The sequence below is a fragment of the Leucoraja erinacea genome, chromosome 10, assembly GCF_028641065.1.
Source record: "Leucoraja erinacea ecotype New England chromosome 10, Leri_hhj_1, whole genome shotgun sequence".
Classification (NCBI taxonomy): Eukaryota; Metazoa; Chordata; class Chondrichthyes; order Rajiformes; family Rajidae; genus Leucoraja; species Leucoraja erinaceus.
The window spans coordinates 34538937-34561681 of NC_073386.1; the positions used below are offsets into that span (position 1 = coordinate 34538937).

The 22745-nt window shown below is 43.5% G+C and overlaps 1 protein-coding gene across 1 annotated transcript in view; it reads right to left on the reverse strand.

The window, feature by feature from the left end:
- The window catches only part of il23r (interleukin 23 receptor), a 71509-nt gene that overhangs the window by 40631 nt on the left and 8133 nt on the right, over positions 1 to 22745 (reverse strand). Inside the window, exons 2-9 of the mRNA XM_055641924.1 lie at positions 22102 to 22182; positions 20583 to 20876; positions 19654 to 19771; positions 13097 to 13266; positions 11566 to 11720; positions 7163 to 7316; positions 5181 to 5263; positions 359 to 569 (exon numbers count right to left, since the gene is read on the reverse strand). Of these exons, the coding sequence (XP_055497899.1) occupies positions 359 to 569; positions 5181 to 5263; positions 7163 to 7316; positions 11566 to 11720; positions 13097 to 13266; positions 19654 to 19771; positions 20583 to 20876; positions 22102 to 22162 (1246 nt within the window). The 5' untranslated portion in view covers positions 22163 to 22182. The remainder of the gene's footprint in view (positions 1 to 358; positions 570 to 5180; positions 5264 to 7162; positions 7317 to 11565; positions 11721 to 13096; positions 13267 to 19653; positions 19772 to 20582; positions 20877 to 22101; positions 22183 to 22745) is intronic.

The following is a 22745-nucleotide window of genomic DNA, read 5'->3' on the forward strand; positions in this document are numbered from 1 at the left end:
GTAATTCAATAACTGTGCCAAGCATGCTGATTTTTAAAAATCATTTTCTGGGCATTAACAATTGTGAGTGATTCTGGCTTTGCTCTCAGGGAACAGACGCAGGGTCTAATATCTGCCACTGTCATTCGGTAATTATATACAAATCAAAGTTACAGGATGTTCAAGTAAGACTCTATTCCTTGCTCTAGCATGGATTAAAATCAACACCTTCCTGTTCATTGTGGGTTACTCTGTAGAGTAGAATCTATATCAGCTTCCAACCTGTGGCAAGGAATAAAATTACTTTTATCTGTAAATAACAAACATAACTGATGTGCTTGGCTATAGGGAAATGCACCCTGTAAATAATAAGAATTACTTGCTTCTCCTATGTGGAGCACAGTGGGTGGAGAGTTTCCCTTGGAGTTAAATGCAGTCACAAAGATAGTGTGTGGTACCCATGGTGTTCGCCAGATGTACCGGGTTGCAGATGCATTACACAACTGGATGATCTTTTTCTGTCCGTTTTGTTCATGATAAATATGATAACCGAGAATAATTCCCCTGGTTTCCTGAGGATGGTGGAGAGGCTAGGAATAGGAGAAACATATATATAAATAGACAACAGAAAAATCGTAGCAAAAAAGTATCTTCGAACTTCCTTAACCAAGGGTTACATTTGTAGAACACGAGTGGGTTTGCTGCAGTTTGCACTATCATTTAATCATTGCTATTAGCAGTTGAATTGAGTAAACCAGTATAGGAATGTAGGTACTCCTGTAAATGATCAGCTTTTGCATGAGAGGGAAAAAGACAAAAAATCCTATTACTGCATTTGCTAAAAACGATGGAGTATTGATGCTTGAAACAAAAAATGCTGGAAATACTCAACAACAGATCAGGCAACATCCGTGGAGAGTTGAAACAAAGTTAATTTATGACTGTGAATTTCAGGTTTCCAAATTCAAGGTTTTCCTTCAAATGATGAGCTTTGACTGATGCACATAAAAGATTTAGGATTACCTGCATGTTGTAAAAAGGGGTGGGGTGGATTTTAAACTTAAATTTCCCTTTGGGCTATAGGGAAGTTGGAGTCAAGACGTAAACAATATTTGTTCTTGAGCCTCAAGTTATGCCATCAATGGCCAGAATGTACATGACTCTCACTCCACCCATTGCTATTTCAATGTTACAACAGGGGCCTGCTGATGTCAGGGGTCATAAATTAGTGAGGATCGTGTATGTTGCTGTACTCAAGTACTCAAACAGCTCCCTTTCAAAGCCACAAATGAAAAAGCACAAACGGAGATATGGGTTGGAATGGGGACAGCAGCAAACCCCGTGCATATCTTATGCTTGCATTAAAATTGGCATCGTGGAAGACATGTCTCATCGTTGTTTCCACCCTCTATGGAATAGCACAAAATGTTGAGCTCTATGCCTTCACAGTGAAACTGAAAAAGGGATGGCAGAAGTCAAAAATAAAATTAGATCTGAAACTGTTGAAATGTAATCACACAGCTTGTCACAAGAGGGAGATCTCTTAAAATCAGCTAACTATGTGAAATTACCTTTGGCCCACAAAATATCATTTTTCGGTGATACTCCTATCCTACACTGATATTTTACTGTCCCCATCTCCTCAACATCTTTGCAATCCAGCCGCAGAAAAACTTAGTTTGAAGTCAGTCTAATGGAGGGTCCCAACACAAAAAAAATCAGCTATCCTTGTTTCCCCCGAGATGCTGCCTGACCCACTGAGTTACCCCAGCACTTTGTGGAGCCTGAGGAAGGGTCCCGAACTGAAACATCACCTATCCTTTTTCTCCAGATTCTGTGCATGGAGAAATGCCTGCAAACGTGGCATGCAGACAGAACAGGAGCTAAAGATAGACGTGTCAGTGAGATCACACTCCATCAGACTCATTTTGGAATAGTGCCATGGAGAATTGATTTCTCCTCTAGTAAATTCATGTTAATTAGCGTGGGTGTGTTAAACCAATCGATTTGTGCATGCACAGTGCACAGGGTGGATGGTAATTGGGTACCAGAAACTGAGATACAACACCTCTGCAAAATACTACCTTCAAATGCTGCTGAAGGTTCATCTGGTTACAAAAAGGGCAGGACCAGGAGCAGAACTGCTTCCTCTGATCATTGTGAACCAGAAGTTCGAGTCCACATGGAACTGCGAAGGAACCTAACTGAAATTAACATAACTTGTGTGATACAAAATGCTGGAGTAACCCAGCGGGTCAGGCAGCATCTCTGGGGAAATGGAATAGGTGACATTTTGTGACACTTTCAGCCTGAAGAAGGGTTCCGACCCAAAACATCACCTATTCCTTTTCTCCAGAGATTCTTCCTGACCTACTGAGTTACACTTGCTTTTTGTGTCTATCTTCAGCATAAACCAAGGAGAGCTTGCTGAATGGATAGAAATTTGGCTTCATGGAAGGAAGCAGAGGGTGATGATGGAAGGTTGCTTTTCTGACTGGAGGCCTGTGACTAGTGGTATGCCTCAGGGGTACAGTGCTGGGCCCATTGCTGTTTGTCATCCACATCAATGATTTGGATGAGAATGTACAAGACATGATTAGCAAGTTTGCAGGTTACACAAAAGCTGGAAGTATTGTAGATAGTGAAGACGGTGGCCAAATATTTGTAACAGGATCTTGATTGGTTGGGCAGGTGGGCTGAGGAATGGTTCATGGAATTTAATACAGAGAACTGCAAGGTGGGAAGTCTAATAAGGGCAGGACGTATACAGTAAATGGCAGGGCTCTGGGGAGTGTTGCATAGGGATCTAGGACTGCAGGTACAGCTTCTCACTATATAACAATAAACTAAACTAAACATAGTTCCTTGAAAAAGGCAACAAAGGTTTTGGCACATTGGCCGTCATCAGTCAGAGTATTGAAGTTGGGAGATCATATTACAGTTGTATATAACATTGGTGGAGCTACTTTTAGAGTACTGTGTTCAGTTTTGGTCACCATGTTACCAAAAAGATGTTGTCAAGCTGGAAAAAGTACAGAAGATTTACGAGAATGTTGCCTGTACTCGAGGGCCTGAGCTATAAAGTTAGGTTGGGGAGACTAGGATTGTATTCCTTAGAGTGCAGGAGGATGAGGGGTGATCTTATAGAGGTGTACAAGATCATAGAAACATAGAAAATAGGTGCAGGAGGAGGCCATTCGGCCCTTCAAGCCAGCACCGCCATTCACTGTGATCATGGTTGATCGTCCCCTATTAATAACGCGTGCCTTCTCCCTATATCCCTTGACCCCACTAGCCCCTAGAGCTCTATCTAACTCTCTCTTAAATACATCCAGTGACTTGGCCTCCACTGCCCTCTGTGGCAGGGAATTCCATAAATTCACAACTTTCTGGGTGAAAATGTTTTTTCTCACCTCAGTCTTAAATGACCTCCCCTTTATTCTAAGACTGTGGCCCCTGGTTCTGGACTTGCCCCACATTTTTGGGAATGCGAACATTTTTCCTGCATCTAGCTTGTCCAGTCCTTTTATAATTTTATATGTTTCTATAAGATCCCTCCCCTCATCCTTCTAAACTCCAGTGAATATAAGCCTAGTCTTTTCAATCCTTCCTCATATGACAGTCCCGCCATCCCAGAGATCAATCTCGTGAACCTACGCTGCACTGCCTCAATCACAAGGATGCCATTCCTCAAATTAGGAGACCAAAACTGTACACAATACTCCAGATGTAGTCTCACCAGAGCCTTATAAAACTCTTTACTCCTATACTGAAATCCTCTTGTTATGAAGGCCAACATTCCATTAGCTTTCTTCATTGCCTGCTGTACCTGTAAGCCAACTTTCAGTGACCGGTGTACAAGGAAGCCCAGGTCTCGTTGCACCTCCCCCTTACCCAAACTAACCCCATTGAGATAATAATCTGCCCCCTTGTTTTTGCCGCCAAAGTGGATAACCTCACATTTATCTATATTATACTGCATCTGCCACGCATCTGCCCACCTACTCAACCTGTCCAGGTCACCCTGCAACCTCCCTAACATCCTCTTCACAGTTCACACTGCCACCCAGCTTTGTTACCCAAACCACCCAAACTTGCTAGTGTTGCTCCTAATTCCCTCTTCCAAATCATTAATATATATGGTAAACAGTTGCGGCCCCAACACCAAGCCTTGCGGCACTCCACTCACCACTGCCTGTCATTCTGAAAAGGACCCGTTCACTCCTACTCTTTGCTTCCGGTCTGCCAACCAATTTTTTATCCATGTCAACACCCTACCCCCAATACCATGTGCTCTAATTTTAGTCACCAGTCTCCCGTGCGGGACCTTATCAAAGGCTTTCTGAAAGTCTAGATACACCACATCCACTGGCACCCCTTCATCCATTTTACTTGTCACATCCTCAAGAAATTCCAGAAGATTAGTCAAGCATGATTTCCCTTTCATAAATCCATGTTGACTTGGACTAATCCTTTTACTGCTATCCAAATGCCCCATTATTACCTCTTTAATAATTGACTCCAGCATCTTTCCCACCACTGAAGTCAGGCTAACTGGTCTGTAATTTCCCGTTTTCTCTCTCGCTCCTTTCTTGAAAAGTGGGATAACATTAGCTATACTCCAAACTGATCCCGAATCTATTGAACATTGGAAAATGATCACCAATGCGCCCACTATTTCTAGAGCCACCTCCCTGAGGACCCTGGGATGCAGACCATCAGGTCCAGGGGATTTATCATCCTTCAGTCCCATTAGCCTACCCAATACTATTTCTCGCCTAATGAAAATTTCTTTCAGTTCTTCTACCCCCTTAGATCCTCTCACCCCCAGAATATCTGGGAGAATGTTTGTGATTTCCTTAGTGAAGACAGATCATGAGAAGAATAGATCGGGTAAATGCAGTCTTTTGTCAGAGGACATAGGATTATCATGCGGAGGATTTAATAAGAAACTGTGGGGTAAGCTTTTTACACAAATGGTGATGGGTATATGGAATGAGCTGCGGAGGAGGTAGTTGAAGCAATTGCTATAACAGTACTTGAAAGACACTCAGACAGGTACCTGGAGAGGAAAGGTTTAAAGAGAGAGGGGCCAAATGTGAGCAAATGGGACTAGCTTAGATGGGGCATCTTGGTAGTCATGGTAGCCTGTTTCCATGCTCTGTGACTCTAACACTCTAGGTATGATATGTTCCACAAACCTTCCAGTAAATGAATATTCTTCCATGTTTGTTCAGATCAACTGACTCACGTAAATTCCATGCATCCAAAACTCCTGCTGGTTCTGCAAAGAATCATTGCAAATGAAAAATGATGTTTCTTGCTAGAATATTGGCTTTCAACAGAAACAGAATTTATTAATTGCACAACTACACAATCTATACATAACTAAAACTCTGATCTTGTTATCTTCTGGTTTGGCGGTTTTTCTATTTGCGCAAAAACAGTTTGTGATAGCGCTATGATTTTTTGCCAGTTCACTCACCGTTCTCCTGTGCTGCGAGTGCACCAAGCTTCGTTCCGATTGGTTGAATGTCATAAAAGTTAGCGAGGTTTAAAAATCTTGAAAACCGCGCGTTTGCAGATCGATCTCTTCTCCTGCCAGTCAGCGCCGCGTGGATTAGTCTCTTCCCCTGTCAGTCCCTGGGAAGGTCCGCCCCTTCCTGCGCCATCACGTCTTTACTGGAGCCGAGGATGGCCGGCGGAGGTTTCCAACCGAACACAATTTTCGGAGTGACCCGAAGCAGCTCAGCCTCCAAGCAGCCCAGCCCCAAACAGCAGCCCAGCCCCAAGCAGCCCAGCCCCAAGCAAGCAGCCCAGCCCCAAGCAGCCCAGCCCCAAGCAGCCCAGCTTCAACCAGCCCAGCCCCGACCAGCCCAGCCCCAAGCAGCCCAGCCCCAAGCAGCCCAGCCCCAAGCAGCCCAGCCCCAAGCAGCCCAGCCTCAAGCAGCCCAGCCTCGGATACCCGATTCAACCCGACCCAGCGTGGGAGACCCGACCCGGCCCAGTCCAGCTCAGCGTGGGAGACCCAGTCCAGCCCAGCCCAGAGTCAGAGATCAAGCCCAGCCCAGCCCCGAGTCGGAGACCCAGCCCAGCCCAGACTTAGAGACCCAGCCCAGCGTCGGAGATGTCGCCGATGTCACCAAACTGAAAGTAGAGACTCTGATTCCGGTGGAGGAGAACGACCAGCGCCTGCTGTGGGTCCCCATCTTACCGCCAATTCAGCCACTACCCTTCTGGTCGCACTCGCTGGCTCCCCGCCCCCCCCCACCCCACCCCTGTGATGCCCCCCTCTCCCCCCATGGCTCTTCACCGTCTTTTCTCCGAGCTCACCCCCTACCCCCCTTCCTCTTCTACCCTCCATCCACCCACGCCCACACACCACTCCCTCCCACAAGCCCCCCTGCCCTTCCCCCCTCCTCCCTGCCCACACACCCCTCTCCCCCACACCCCCCCCCCCCCCCCCCCCCCCCCCGTTCATGCTCCTGCCTTTTCCCCATGACCTCTGACACCTGGACCAACAAATATTATCAAGTTTGGTAATGGTACAATATTGTAACTATACCCAAAATAGTTCTTAATTTCCTGAAAATGTTGAGAAAATGGGAGGTGGAGAACAGCAAGCCCAGGAGGTGTGTGTATGGACGTACACACACATTCATTACCAAGCATTTTTGAATAATGGTAAAGGGATGGGAGACCATGAGGTATAATGCCTGGAAGTAGAATAACACAGCTACCTGGTTGTACCATAAGGATGTGAACCCATAAATGTTGCCAGAATCCTCCAAAGCTTAGCCCATATGGGAAAATTGGAAGGCTTAGAGGAAGAGATTTGTTTTTCACAGGAAGATGAAATTTAAAAAAAATGGAATTAATACATTTTTAAAATTCCATTAAGACTCCATTGCCAGAGTAGGCCATTCTGCCCTTCGTGCCAGCACCACCATTCAATATGTGCAATATTAAATTTGCTGACCACATCTGATCTCCCCATCCTCTCCTATCAGCATTTTGTGTCTATTTTTTGCTCTAAACCAGCATTTGCAAGAAGAGCACACACATCTTGGAGCAACAAATTTGCACAAGGATGAAATGTTCTGTTCATATTTAAAACGGCACAGCTGTGTAAATGTGTATTTCTATTATCTTACCACTAAATGCATTTCAGGATTTCACTCACCTGCCTCAGGGGATATGGTGATAAATGAGCTGCTCCATTCACTCCACTGCTTACTGCCTTGAACATATTTGCGGCGGATCCGAAACTCATATTCCCTGAAGGGCTCACAGTGGTTGAGATAGCATAAATGCCCAATGATGTCATTTTTAGCGACCTAAAATTGGTGACAGGAAAAAACGTATTTGATTCCATCCGTTGTTACACATTTTAATTTTAAGATATTAATAAGTATACAGTTTATACCACAGCATTTGCCACATAATTCAATCTTGCATCTTGGTTAGCAAAGTGCACATGCATGTAATATAGTTATCTGTTCAAAGATGCATTGTGATACGATACGATAGAACGTTATTTATCTTAGGAGGGAAATTGATCTGCCCACAGTAAAAAAAACACAATATACACAAAACATGAAACTAAAGTGACGAGTGGAAAGGATTGGGGATGTGCAAAGATTGGGTGGGGGGGGGGGGGGGGGGGGGGGTAGGTGGGAGTGGAGGGGAGTCACTCAGTCTATCCACGACAGGAGGGAGTGGAGTTGGACAGTTTGATAGACACAGGGAAGAAGGATCTCCTGTGGCGTTCTGTCCTACATCTAGGTGGAACCAGTCTGTTGCTGAAGGCACTCCTCAGGTTGACCAGTGTGTCATGGAGGAAATTGATCTGCCAACAGTCAAAAAAACATAAAATATGTAAAAATATGAAATCAAAGTGACGAGTGGAAAGGATTGGGGATGTTCGAATATTGGGGAGGGAGAGGGAGGTTCAGTCTAAGTCTACCCCACAACAGAAGGAGGAGGAGTTGTGCAGTTTCATACGTCACTTTGCTGCATAAGAAAAAGTAAGTTTGTATCAAAAAGTTACCAATCTCCTGAGACTAAAGTGTCACACAACAGGTAAATACCTCTGAAAATACAAATGTAGATGATAAAATCTGCATCCTATTATAATATTACTTGCAAAGAAATAGAATCTCTTCTTAAATTCTTAGTTCTGAAAGCAGTGGCTTTAGAGATCGTGGAGGCATTGATAGTTATACTTCAGGGATCATTAGTCAAGGGTGGTCCCAGATGATTGGAAAATTGCCAAGATTAGCCCGCTGCACAAAAAGGGAGCAAGTCAGAATAGTGGGAACTTTAGGCTGTTTAGTCTGACTTCGGTGGTAGGTATAGAAACATAAAAACATAGAAAATAGGTGCAGGAGTAGGCCATTCGGCCCTTCGAGCCTGCACCGCCATTCAATATGATCATGGCTGATCATCCAACTCAGTATTCTGTACCTGCCTTCTCTCCATACCCCCTGATCCCTTTAGCCACAAGGGCCACATCTAACTCCCTCTTAAATATAGCCAATGAACTGGCCTCAACTACCTTCTGTGGCAGAGAGTTCCAGAGATTCACCACTCTCTGTGTGAAAAATGTTTTTCTCATCTCAGTCCTAAAGGATTTCCCCTTTATCCTTAAACTGTGAACCTCTTGTCCTTGACTTCCCCAACATCGGGAACAATCTTCATGCATCTAGCCTGTCCAACCCCTTAAGAATTTTGTACGTTTCTATAAGATCCCCCCTCAATCTTCTAATTTCTAGCGAGTACAAGCCAAGTCTATCCAGTCTTTCTTCATATGAAAGTCCTGACATCCCAGGAATTAGTCAGATGAACCTTCTCTGTACTCCCTCTATGGCAAGAATGGATGTAAAGAAAGGAAAAATTCAAGTACATACTTTAATATCAGGAAACAACCATAAGTTTCTGGTCTGTTATCAGATTTCTAGCATTTGCTGCAGTTTGATCTGGGAATAACCACAAATTTCTCATTGTGAAAGAATTCAGTGCACCAGGACTGTCCAGTCATTCTTGGAAAAGAGGTTCCAAGGAATGGAGGGGGAAATTGCTCAAATTGGGATGTAATACCTTGGCAGCTTATGGTTGCTGGTTGGCACACTCAGTGGACCAACGGGCCTGTTTTTGAGCCACATCTCTCTGTGATTCTATGCTGAACACCAGGGATGGACACAAAGGAAGAGACTAATTATTGAATCAGGAATTGAGACTAAGCAACTGTTGATGGCTGACCAAACCATGCAACAATTTAGACTGCACTAAAGTCCTGGTCTAGGAATACGCCATTCATTACTAAAGGGCCTGTCCCACTTTGCGATTTTTTTGGCGACTGTGGAACGTCAGTGACTGACGCCCGTAAAACCGTCAAGTTGCACGACATTCACGCTGACGTTTGCTGTCATGCGGGTGACGCCCGATATGGGTTAGGGACCACAGAGGGGCAGTAAAATATTCTTTCTTCAATGCATGAATTTTAAACATTAATATATTAAAACTAATCCAATAAAATCAATTGTGCAAATGAAAAGATGTCCGAGTCATTCAGTTTTATTTATAGATGTATTGGTCGCTTCCAGACCCAATCAATGGCTCTATAACTTTTCACAGGGATGGATTCAGTGAGTATAGACTGAACCCCCCTCCCCCCCTCTCTCCTCCACCCCCCTCTTCACCCCTCCCTCCTTCTTCTCCACTTCCCCCAACCCTTCTCTCTTCCCCTCTCCCCTCCCTTCTTCCCTTCCCCCCTATTCCTTCCTTCTCCCTGCTCCACTCTTCTCCCCCTTCTCCACTACCCCCCTCCACCACATCCCCCCCCTTCCTCCCCTCTCCCTCGCTTCTCCCATTCTCCAACCCCCACTTTCCCCGACGTCCCCCCCTTTCTGGACCCAGCCTGCGACCAGCGATCTCCCCGCACACTATTCCACACACGATAGGGACAATTTATACAGACCTGTGCGCCTTTGGAGTGCGGGAGGAAACCCAAACCCTAACCCTAATCCTAACCCCAGCCCCAACCCTAACCCTAACCCCAGCCCCAGCCCAAGCCCTAACCCTAACCCTAACTTGAGGTTGATAGCCTTGGTATAAGTATAAATTGTCCCTAGCATGTGTGTGATAGTGTGCAGGGGATCACTGATTGGTGCAGACTCGGTGGGCCGAAGGGCACTGTATCTCTTAACTAAATGTGACACATGGGTCCCAGGTGTTGGACTCGAACCCCCAATGTTCTGCCTGCTCCTCATGGGAACTAAACTGTTGGCCACAAGATGTCCCAGAGGCAGATCTCTCTTCCAATGGTCTCTCCAAACCCCCAGAGGCAGCGGTGTTGTTCCCAAAGTCTACATTTATCCCATAGTCAATGTTACTAAAACAGATGATGTGGCCTTTGTGCAGTACTATTAGTGGGATCTAGCTGTCCCAGGCTGGGTCCACAAATGGGGGGCATCGGAGGAAAGTGAGGGGGGGGGTTGGAGAATGGGAGAAGGGAGGGGGGGGGAGAAGGGGATGTGAGGGGAGGGGGGGGAGTGGAGAAGGAGGAGAAGAGTGGTGCGGGAAGAAGGGAGGAAGAGGGGGGAAGGGAAAGAGGGGGGAGAGGGTAGGGGGAAGGGTATGCGGGGAGTGGAGAAGGAGGGATGTGCGCAGGAGGGGATTGGAGGGGAGAGGGAAGTTCAGTCTACACTCACTGAATCCATCCCCGTGAAAAGTTATAGAGACGGAAGCGGACCAAAATGTCTATAAATAAAACTGATGAACTCAGACATCTTTTAATTGGCATAATTGATTTTATTGTATTAATTTTAATATATTAATGTTAAAACCCCAACCCTGACCCTAACCGGGCCTCACCCACAGGGTGACGTCGCCCGTGGATTTTGAACATTCCAAAATGACTGAACATCACCTACGTGTCACCTGCACGTCACCGCGCGTCACTATATGCGTCACCGCGCATCACGCCCAGACCACAACGCAACAACCTCATTCAAGGCTGTCGCCGAAAATGTCGCCCAGGTGGGACAGGCCCCTAAAACCATCCTGAAAGCACTTTGCCAGCATCCCCATTGTCCAGTGAAACGCAATGAAGTGAATCATTTCTGTATTCCCAACAATCCTTTGCTTCTGGTGCACACATTACTTCTCTTTTGCAAAGAACACATTTTTTTGGTATTCATTGATATTAATTTGTGTTCTCCTATTGGTGTCTGTGGATATTTCCTTAGTGTTGAACCACTGTACAACAAAAAGTGCCGGAAAAACTCAACAGCTCAGATATACTTCGTCTACTCTTATTTTAAGTTCGATTGTCAAGAGTATTTTGCTGTTTCTTTGTAACATTGTGTTCAGTACAGCAAGGCAGCAGTTACTTCATTTTTCAGCCAAACTTTGCAAGACGCCTGACATATATCCGTGCAAGAAAGATGGCAGAGGAAGTTTGTCTGTAGCTTCTTATCTGAGTTCAGATATGGCTCTTGGTACCAACATAGCCACATAGAGGTCTGGAAAGAGGAATAATACAAGCACAGTAAACATTAACTCTGCAGCAAACCTGGAACTTACCAGAGTCCAGTTGACTTCTGGATCAGATTTTATTTTATATTTCGCTTCAAAATCATACTTTGCACTTGGTGTTGAATTTTTCCAGTGAATAATGGTCTTGGATGCAGAATTGTTTATAAATTCAACTTTTATGATTTTTGGAGTGTCAGGCATCGCTATTTGAACAGAAGACATTGTTACAAATTAGCATTAAAATTAGATGAATAATTTTCCCATCTTCCTCCCCTCCCCGATAGAAAAAGGTCTTGGGAAATTTATTTTGGATTAGTTACCAGGGCAGAAATCCATATGAACAATGCTTCAAGGTTTTAAGTCTGCTGCCAAAGTGATGGCAGTGCTTCAGGCACATTTCAGAGTTTGGAGTCGGATATGTTTACACCTGTTTGCACTAATCTCCATGAAGTTTGTGCATGATTGGATTAGGCCCCAAAATTAGGCTGATTTTAGGCAAAATTACATCTAGATACACCCATGACCAACTTCTATCAGTAATTCTGACCAACATCTGTCTTCTTGTCGAGTCCACACACAAGATTAGAATTTGTTCAGCCAGAGCTGAACACACTTCTCGGCATCCACACACAATGGTGTCTGTCTCGCGCTTCTTGTTCTTCTTGTGTGGTGGTGGAAAGATTGGTGGAAACAGGGCCGCGATGTGAACGCTCTTTCCTTGACCACACTAACATCTTTGGAGTGAGAGGGAGTTCTTTGAAATGGAGAGAATTAACTGATTCCCATACCACTGGGTGCACATTTAGTTACAGCAGGAAACAAGTGTTGACATGAGTGTTTGTATCAGGGTGACTCTGGCTTGGAAATGTCTTGATATGGTGTAAGGCAGCATATTCAAATAAATGTTTTTTTTTTAGAAAAGCAACACTTGGCTCGTGACCAGGAAGTCAAGCTTGACTCTTAGTTTCCTCGTTGATCCACTGACCGTCATTTGGCAAAATGTGTTGTTTCTTCAGATGTCCCCAGAGCAGCTCCTGATGTACAGGGTCACAACCTGGCCTCACTTTCCCCTGCTGATAGCCTCTCTAGGGTGAAGAAACATCATGGATGCCTTCACATTGAACCAGAACTGTGTGTATTGAGTGTTGGAGATTATGGGGAGAAGGCAAGAGAAAGGGGTTAGGAGGGGGAGATAGATTAGCCATGATTGAATGGTGGAGTAGGCGATAGGCTGAATGGCCTAATTCTACTCCTATTCTTTATGACCTATGATACATCCTCAACTAAATTGAACATTTTATGTGCAAAAGTGACAGCAAGAATGAGTTGGGATCACCATAATGTTTAAGCCGCTTGTTTTGTTCAGTGTTGTGATTCATTCTAATCTTGTCCACACCTAACATTCACAAAATGTGTTTACCATCAGTAGAGTTGTGTAACAGATTGATGAGAAAATGGCACATTTCTAATTAGGTGGCTCAGTAGCAGTTTACTTAAATGTAAAACTACTGAACGAGTAGTTCAAGCCCAGAAATGAGAGTCAGATACATTTACAACTGTATAGACTATAATGCTGTACCTATATCATTCAGCTCAAAGGCTAAATCCTTGGATGTTGCATTTCCTAATGCATTCACAGCTTCCACCCAAACCTTGTATTTCAAGGCTTCTTGAAGATGATGTCCTGGGACAGTGACAATGCTGGCTCTGGATTCTGCTGAAAATCTCTGTTCTTCACCTGTTTTCACACTGTAATACAAGATAAATACAGATCTCAAGCCGTGTAACAGCTGTTCAATCACTTTCGTGAAACCAAACGGTCACAAATTTTCTTAGAATCAGCATAAAAAGAATCCATAAATATCAAAGGGTTAGTTCAATTTTTTTTACTAGTTCTGCATTATCATGACAATGGGCTTCTGATGCAAGGCTTCCAATTGGTATCAAAGGAAGCCCAAACCTTACTTTAAAATGTGTTAGCTGTTGATATTTAATATGTCATATGTCTTTGTATGTTGGCTTCGATCATTATTCAATGTGGTTGTGCTACACAAGGATGTACTCTCATCTCCCTTCTTTACTCCTTGTCACCCACGATTGTGTAGCCATGTACAAACCTAATTCAATTTACAAATTCACAGACGACATCATTGTGAACCGAATATCAAATAATGACAAGAAGGAGTACAGGAAGGGGATTGAGATCCTCGTGACTTTGTATCGAGACAACAACCTTTCTCTCAGAGTCAGCAAGACAAAAGAGATAGTGATCGACTTCAGGAAGCAATGCGGACACAAACCCCAGTTTGCATTGATGGTGTCAAAGTACAGATGGTTCAAAGGTTCAAATTTATAGGAGTAAATATCACCGAAAACTTCTCCTGGATCACTCGTATTGAAGCACTAGCCGAGAAAGCACACCGACGCCTCTACTTTCTCAAGAAGGCTGAGGAAGTTCGGCATGTCCCCTACAACTCTCACCAACTTCTACAGATGCGCCATAGAACGCATTTTATCAGGATGCATTACAGCATCCAAGACTGCAAGAAATTGCAGTGATATGTGGATGGAGCCCAGACCATTACACAAACCAAGCTACATTCCATTGTCTCCATTTACATCTCATGCTACCTCGGCAAGACCACCAGCATGATCAAGGAAGAGTTGCAACCTGGCCACCCCTTCTTCTCCCCTCTCCATTTGGAAAAAGGTATAGAAGGTATTGAAGACCATCGTTCATCTGTACACTATTTCCATGTTATCTCACTTTCGCAACCTACACACTAGGTGCAAGTTATAGAAGCTAATTAACCCACAAACCTGAACACCTTTAGAATGAGGGAGCAAACTGGAGTTTCCGGAGAGAATCCAAATGGCCATATATAAAACGTACAAACTCCGCACAGACAGCACATGTAGTCAGGATCGAACCTATGTCTCTGGTGCCATGAGGAAGCAGATTTACCATTGTGCCACAGTGCTGCCCATGTTGTTAGGAACTGATGCAGGAGTTTTTAAATGATGCCCCCTAATTTTATTCAATGGACCATTTTTGGTTTCATAAGAAAAATCCATAAATCGTTTTTGACATTTTCATTTGACTTAATCTCAACAGTTTTTATTTTGACGAAGAGAGTTTAGTTGCCTTCTTTTGCACGAAGCTCCTCAACATCATTCCATGCAACATTTGCTTGTTTTTAATCCGTACACCGCCTCAGATATTTGTACCTGCACAATGGAGAGGCTGTCTGCCACGGCCATTCCCCATGTGAATCTACAGTATCCCCTGATCCCATGAACATTTACAACTTCTTGGTTGTAAATGTTCACTCAATATTACTTGCAGATCGATTAAAAAATCCAAGCTACCATTTGGAGACTTTCACTTTCAAGTTTGCAAGCCTGCAGTTGAGGTTAATTACCAGAGGAACTCACAGGTTAACACTTGATTAGTTACTCTTGAAATGCGATGACAGCTGGGTTTTGTGGCTAGAATTGTCCTGGCCACAGGTTCCGTTTTAAAATTATTATTATTATTAAAGCTTTATTTCAGAGACACAGGTCCATATACACATCAAACAGTACAAAGAATTACAAAGATATATTAAGAAATTGCATATTAGCCTAAAATATATATAAGCTATTGCACCAATGCCATCTTAGCCTAGAAGTGAATCTATAGCAGCTTTTCAGAGGGCTGACTAAGGCTTCAATTATGTGGTTCTCTGACTTGTCCAGGCGACACATAAAACTAAACATCAGCTGTCTTAAGAGTGCCTCACAGGTTGGCACTCTAGTGGACACAAACAATTGACTGGCACTATGCCACCTAGGGACACGAAGTAGCAACCTCATTGCATCATTGTATGCTACCTTAAGCCTCTGCATACTCTTTTTCTTATACTTAGACCACAATTGAGCAGTATATAACGGTGTGATGTAGGTTCTGAACAGGGAACACTTCACATGGTCAGAGCACATATAAAACTTCCTTATAAGCATGTTGGCTTGAAGATAAATTTTACAGCGCTGTCGGTAGAGGTCTTTGTCATCCTTCCAGTCATCCTTCCAGTCATCAGATATGACATGACCTAAGTATTTAATTTCCTCACACACTGCAAGAGGACTGTCTGACAAATAAAAGGTCGGAAAAGTTGATTCCCTGTCCTCAGCGCTTCTAACTACCATTATGCGGCTTTTCTTAGCGTTATACTTTATGTCATAATCAAGGCCATACTGAGAGCACACCTTCAGCATCTGCTGCAGCCCAGCACTATATGGACAGAGCAGGACCAGGTTGTCTGCATACATCAGATGATTAACAATAGTGTTGCCCACAAGACAGCCAGTTTTTAACCTATTTAACTGATTTGACAATTCGTCCATATAAACATTAAATAAAATAGGAGACAAAATTCCTCCTTGCCGCACTCCGTTACTAACGCAGAATGGAGCAGATACAACATTGTCCCATTTAACCTGAAACGTTTGATGGGCATACCAAAACACTAAAATTCTCACTAAGAATTTAGGGGCACCTCTATTTAGCAATTTTACAAACAATTGTTCATGATTAATTCTATCAAATGCCTTGGACGCATCAATAAAACATAAAAATACAGATGAATTCAGGCTCGAGTACCTGAACACAATCTCTTTAAGAGCATAGATACACAGGTCAGTTCCATGCTTTCTTTTGAACCCAAACTGATTGTCATTAGTAAGGACATACATTTCTAGCTTTGTCAACAGTATTCTCTCCAGTACTTTAGATAAGATACTGGCTAATGCAATAGGTCGGTAATTATCAATACTGTTGAGCCTACCAGCCTTATCTTTAATCACAGGCACTAACATTACAGACATAATATCATTTGGCAAGACACCATGAACCAAACAACCATTAAAGCACATGGAAAGCAAGGGGCAGAGCTTATAGCTGGCATATTTTAGATGTTCTGCAGTAATGCAGTCCATACCACAGGCTTTGTTGTTATCCAACATGTTAATGGCATCATAGACATCAACTGCCCTAACTACCATATCTACAGAGAGATCAATATGTTCATGATTTATTCTAACTGGGTTACTTTTAACACAGTTAAAAAGGTTACAGTAGTGCTCACGCCAACACTCAGCTATTTTTTCTGGGCTACTAACACCTTCAATGTCAGACGGTAGGGGTGTTTTGCTGTTATTCATTACTCTGACCTCTTTCCAGAAGTTAGTAAGGTTGTTATTCTGTAGCTTCCTGGCAAGCGAGTCTGCTCTCATTGTGTTTTCATTTTTCTTAATAAAACAAAGTGCATATTTAACTCTAGCATTTGTGCGTTTTTTCATATCTAGCAATACCCCCTGTCTAGGCCTACCTGCCTCTGACCAGAGTCTAAAGGCCTCTCTTGCCTCAGCGTACTGCTCAGCCACAAACTCATTCCACCCAGGTCTGATGTTGGGTACCTTACATCTGCTTTTACAAAAGGGATCACTGGAGGCATTGAGACATTTCACAATAACATCATACATGGCACAGAGTTTTTCAGCATGTTGCACGTCCTTACAATTCATATCTGAGCACATTAGGGCCTCTTGAGGCAATTCAATATTATTTTAAAAACTGTCCGTTCGCAGTGAATATCCAGCCATAACCTCTCTGCTCAGTTTTGACCAGTCCAGTTTACTTGAGGGAGCAGCATTATTATTACTGGACAGCAGGGGTACATTCTCAACATTTAACCGTGCAGCAATAGGTATGTGATCAGAGGTGGCAAGTTCATAACAAATCTCCACCTTTTCGAGTGTGGCATGAGCATCGGCTGTGGTCACAATATGGTCTAGCCAAGATGTTGTGTGCCACGCCTCACTAACATAGGTAAAACTTGTGTCAGGCAACAGAGCTTTACTCGATAGAATTAGTTTAGATTCATTACAAAACTGCTGCAGGTGTGCTGCAAATAAAGATTTGCTATCTGACATGTCAGCATTAAAATCACCCATGACGTAGACACAAGATGAGCTGTTGTCCTCTATAAAGGACTGAATAAAAGCTAACCTGTTCAGAAACTCGTCCTCATGCTCATACGATTCATACGGTGTATAAACATTTAAGGCAGTAAATTTCTTTCCATTATAATTACACTCCAGCCCTATGGCCCAGTCAACATTTAGACGCACCACCTTCACCAGTGAGTCATATTTGATGTTCCACAGTATAGCTACACCACCAGCTATCCTACCCCGAACCAGCCTCGTACTGAGGTCGGTAGTGGACTCTCCAGCCCCATGGAAGTTCATGTGTAGAGTGTTCAACTTATCCAGATCTTGCTTCGCCAGCCAAGTTTCTTGCAGGCACAGAATGTCACATTGGTCTAGCAGTGTGTCCACCACCAACCGTCTTGATCTATCAGTAGCAGAATTACCTACTCGCAAACCGCGAGTGTTGTATGAAGCAACATGCATTTAATGTGTTGTGTCGCTCCCAGCGGAACAGCTGGCCTTCATCCCGTCCTCGCCCACAGATGCGACAGGCACCCCAGCATCGTTACCGTGCAGCAGCTCCTCATCCTGAGAGCGAGGGGCATCCTCTGGACCAGACGGGCCTCCGTCTGCTCCTCTAGGGCGACGAGGCTCATAGTAGCGTCGGACAAAAGACCCAGCGGGCCAAAGCTGCGGATCGTACAGTTCCGCCACATCATTATATTCAGCGGTGACACAGAAGGAGCTGAATCTACTCTGTGTCGTCTCTATTTTTCTACATATCACTTCCCAACCCAGCTTCGTTTTTAAGTAGTCACTGAGAGTGTTGGCGTCTAAGCTGAGATCAAACTTTGTAGCAAGTACCTTTACCATCTTTGTTTTGACAGCCAGTATATTGCTACCCACACCAGTCCCGATTATGCCTGTCTTCTTTCTCACATGCCTCACTGGAGTTTTTACAGTGCGAGGTGTAGGGCGTCGTTGGGCAGAGTTCTCAGGTACCTGCTTCAGTCGGCGCCCTGCCTTCACCACCATGCTCCACGGGGGAGTCTGCGTTCGTCCCAGGGCTGGATCTACAGGCTGGGCTGGTTGTCTACCGTCGGTCCCGCCAGGCGTTGCTGTCAACCATCCATTAACCACAGAGGGAGTGCAGGGGGCAGGGTCAGTGCCCGGCGGCTTCTCCATCACAGTCGAGGAAAGACCTGTCGCACTGGGCGAAGAGCCCGGTTGTATCTCCACAGCAGAGAGGCAGGCAGCCGAAAAAGTAGCGTCCGGGCCACAACCCCCCTCCAGAGCAGTCAGCCGGCCGTTGAGTTTAACAGAAACCTCCCGCAATGTTTCACAGGCAGCTACCTGAGTTTCCATAGTTCTTCTTAGGTAGTCAACGTCAGCATTGATTTGCTGCATTCTCCCGAGGAGCGCAGTCACATCGATGTGTTTAAATGAGACGGGGGGTAATTCATCCAGAAAGTGCGATACAAATCTCGGGATCTCTTCACCGCACTCATTAATCACTTGCAGGCACATTTTGACATTGTTAATGTCCTTCTTTTGTCCCCTGTAGGAGATCCATCGTTTGTAGTGTGGAAAGAGCTCTGCCAAAACTGCCTTTGAGGACTCAATCCGCACAGAGCTGAAACTGCTCGTAACTATCGTTACAATATCATCGTGGCTTAGTGTTCGCAATTTGACCACAATAAAGTTCAGCAATTCATCCTCGACTATGACTCTAACGTCTTCAGTATGGTAAATCTCCGGTTTAATTCGCGAAAACTCTCGAGAAAACTCTAGAGAAAACTCTCCCACAGCACGCCGTGCTGCTGCTGCACCGGCTGCTGCTACACCAGCCGCCAGAGAAACAATTAAATGCCAGAGAAAGATTAATAAATTAACCTAATAGAGTGAGAAAATCTACCATGATCAAATTACCACTACAGTATTCAGAATGCTACAATCAGTCTGAAGAAGTGTCTCGACCTGAAATGTCACCTATCCATGATCCCCAGGGATGCTGCCTGGTACGCCGAGTTACTCCAGCACTTTATGTCTTTTTTTGTAAACGAGCATCTGTCTTGTTTCTACAATACTACATTCAATATTCCCGTGAAGCCACACAGCTGACATTCAAGTTCTCAGATGCATAAACCATAAGCTTTCACTCACCTTTGGATGTGAAGGGTGTATTGTGTCACAAGAAACGTCTGTTTCCCTGCTATCCAGCTGCACTGCATGTAGTTATGTCTCCATACACACTTCAGATCACTTGGCTGACTTGGGGGATCTAACAATGTAAATCACAGCATTAAGGTTTTTGCTTAGTCTGAGCTCTGGCATTTTGCATCCAGACAGTTCTATAATATAAATGAAGCAGGATGGTTTTCTGAGGCAACTCTGAAACAATACAGTTTTGACAATGGTTATCTTGAGGAATTTACCACCGCCTTGATAGGATTGCTCAGCTTTAAACAAAAAGCTATAATCAGAAGTTCGTGCACAACGACACAATTAATTGTAATATGACAAAGCCAGTGAAAATGGTAGTGGACAAATGAAAGCACTACACTTTTCTGTACTATTCCATTACTATTACATTAATATTAATTAATATTAACATTACCCCACATAGCGCATGTCATGAAGGCTTGGATAGAGTGGATGTGGAGGGGTTGTTTCCACGAGTGGGAGTCTAGGACCAGAGGTCATTACCTCAGAATAAAAGGACATTCCTTTGGGATGGAGATGAGGAAGAATTTCTTTAGTCCGAGGGTGGTGAATCTGTGGAATTCATTGCGATAGAAGGCTGTGGAGGCCAAGTCGACGGATATTTTCTAAGGCAGAGATAGATAGATTCTTGATTAGTATGGGTGTCAGGGGTTATGGAATAAGGCAGGTGAATGGGGTTTGGAGGAGAAGTTAAATCAGCCATAATTGAATGGCAGAGTAGACTTGATGGGCCGAATGGCCTAATTCTGCTCCTATCACTTATGAACATGAACATATGAAGGGAAGGAAAGGAAATTTAGAGGGGGAAACATCTTTTACATCTTCATGTAACCATGTTAAGTGATAGCAATTTTGTAACAAATACTTACAACCAGATTGAAGGTTTTCTCGACACACTAGCATATTGGTCCCATCCACGCATTCAACATAGCAGTGTATTATGAGGTTGTGGGTCGTAACGTTAGTCATCCAGTAATGAGCCGATGTATTATTAAAGCGCTTCATTTGTACTTTCTCTTTATTAATAACGAGTTTAAATTCATCAATACTGCAATGTTGTTTCCCGGACACACAGGTGATCGAAATGTTTGAACCCACCAGGAAGACTGGAGCTGGTTTTACCACAACTATACCAGGAAATTGAACAAGGGAAATACCTGAAACTAAAATGAAAAAAAAAACAGATGAGAAGATCATCCATCAGAAACATGAATTGTTTACAGTGTGGGGCTGCTGCCCATATTTGGCATCCATGGACATAAACTCCAGAGACGAGAAGAATGAAAGGTGATTTGATTGAAACATACAACATTTTTATGGGGCTGTAGAGTGGAAGCAAGGATGACGCTTTCTCTGGCGAGGGAGCCTGGAGTCAGTCGTCCCCATGTCAAAATATAGAGTGGCCTTTCAGGACGAAGATGAAGAGAAATGTCTTCACCTGAAAGATTGTGAATCTTTGGAATTCTTTACACAAGAAGATTGCCACGGTTCAGTCACTAAATATATTTGAGATATAGTTGAGAGTTTAAGGACTTGAGGGAAATTAGGGATTAGTTCCGGAAGGTGATATTGAAATAAAAGATCGACCATGGTCACAGAGAGCCAGAGATTTGAACTGCTCATAAGAAAGGTTTAGAAGGATATGGGCCAAATACAGGCAGGTGGGATTAGTATAGATGGAACACCTTTCTTGTCATTGGCAAACAGGGCTGAAGGGCCTGTTCCCATGCTGTATGACTCTGAGACTATTACTCTATAACCCATGCAGGCACATCCAGCCAGAAGTAAGAGCATAGTTGAGAGTAATCTTTCCACCTCACAGGGTAAATGGAAAAATAATCATCTCTTAAAGTCTCATAGAGAGAGACATCACAGAAACAAGTCTCTGAGGCCATGTCAACCAATAAGCATGTTTCTTTACACCAATCTCACCCTAACCCATTTTATTTTCCATACACCTACATTAATTAATGTAATTCTGACAGGCATAGATTGACTCATGACCTTTTACCCAGGGTGGAAGTGTCCAACACTAGAGGGCATAGCTAAAAGGTGGGTGGGGGAAAGTTTAATGGAGATGTGCGGGTCAAGGTATTTAAGCAGAGAGTGGTCGGGTGCCTGGAACACATTGCTGGTGGTGGCAGATATGATAGTGGCATTTAAGAGGCTTTTGGACAGGCTCATGGAAGTGCAGGGAATAGAGAGATATGGACCATGTACAGGCTGAGATCTATTTAAATAAAAATTGTTACTGCATTTTCCTGAATTAAACAACGATACATTTTATAGTATTATTGTCTTTGAAGTGTTTTTGGATATTGTTTATATATTAGTTTATTATTATCTCACATTTCAATATATAACACAAACTAGAAACATAAGACTCACCATTTGATGTAATGCATAACATCATTGCAGATACCTTCTTTATTAAATTAGCTAGACCCATGGTGAAGCCATCAAACCTTCCTGTAAAAATAGTTTTTTTTTACACAAACTTAGTAACAATGGAAAAAATACTTCCACTTTATTACAAACTATGGTTTGTGCTGTTTTTAATTAGGAGCAGCCATTTAATTAAGATAGATTCATTGTTTTAATTTTTCAAATTTATGATATTGAATACATACATAGTGTATTAATAAACAAGTTTCAGAAAGGAATTTTGTTCCTTCCAATGCCATTATTAATTAAATAATGTGACAGTACAAATTATCCTGATTAGTGTCAACATTGGACCAGTTAAGAAACTGTGTGCAAGAGGTTTTGTTATAAGTTGTATGAAATACAGAAATGTTTTATTGGATTATGTTCCAAAGTAAAAATGATTAACAGCAGATGTCATGAATCTGAAATGTAACAGAGCAGACTGGAAGCACAATGCAGCTATGTGGGAAAACACAAAGAAATATATCCTTCGACATTTTTGCCACCTCCCACTACTGGGCACATCTTCCCATCTCCTCCCCTTTCGGCTTTCCGCAGAGACCGCTCACTCCGTAACTCCTTGGTCAATTCATCCCTTCCCACCC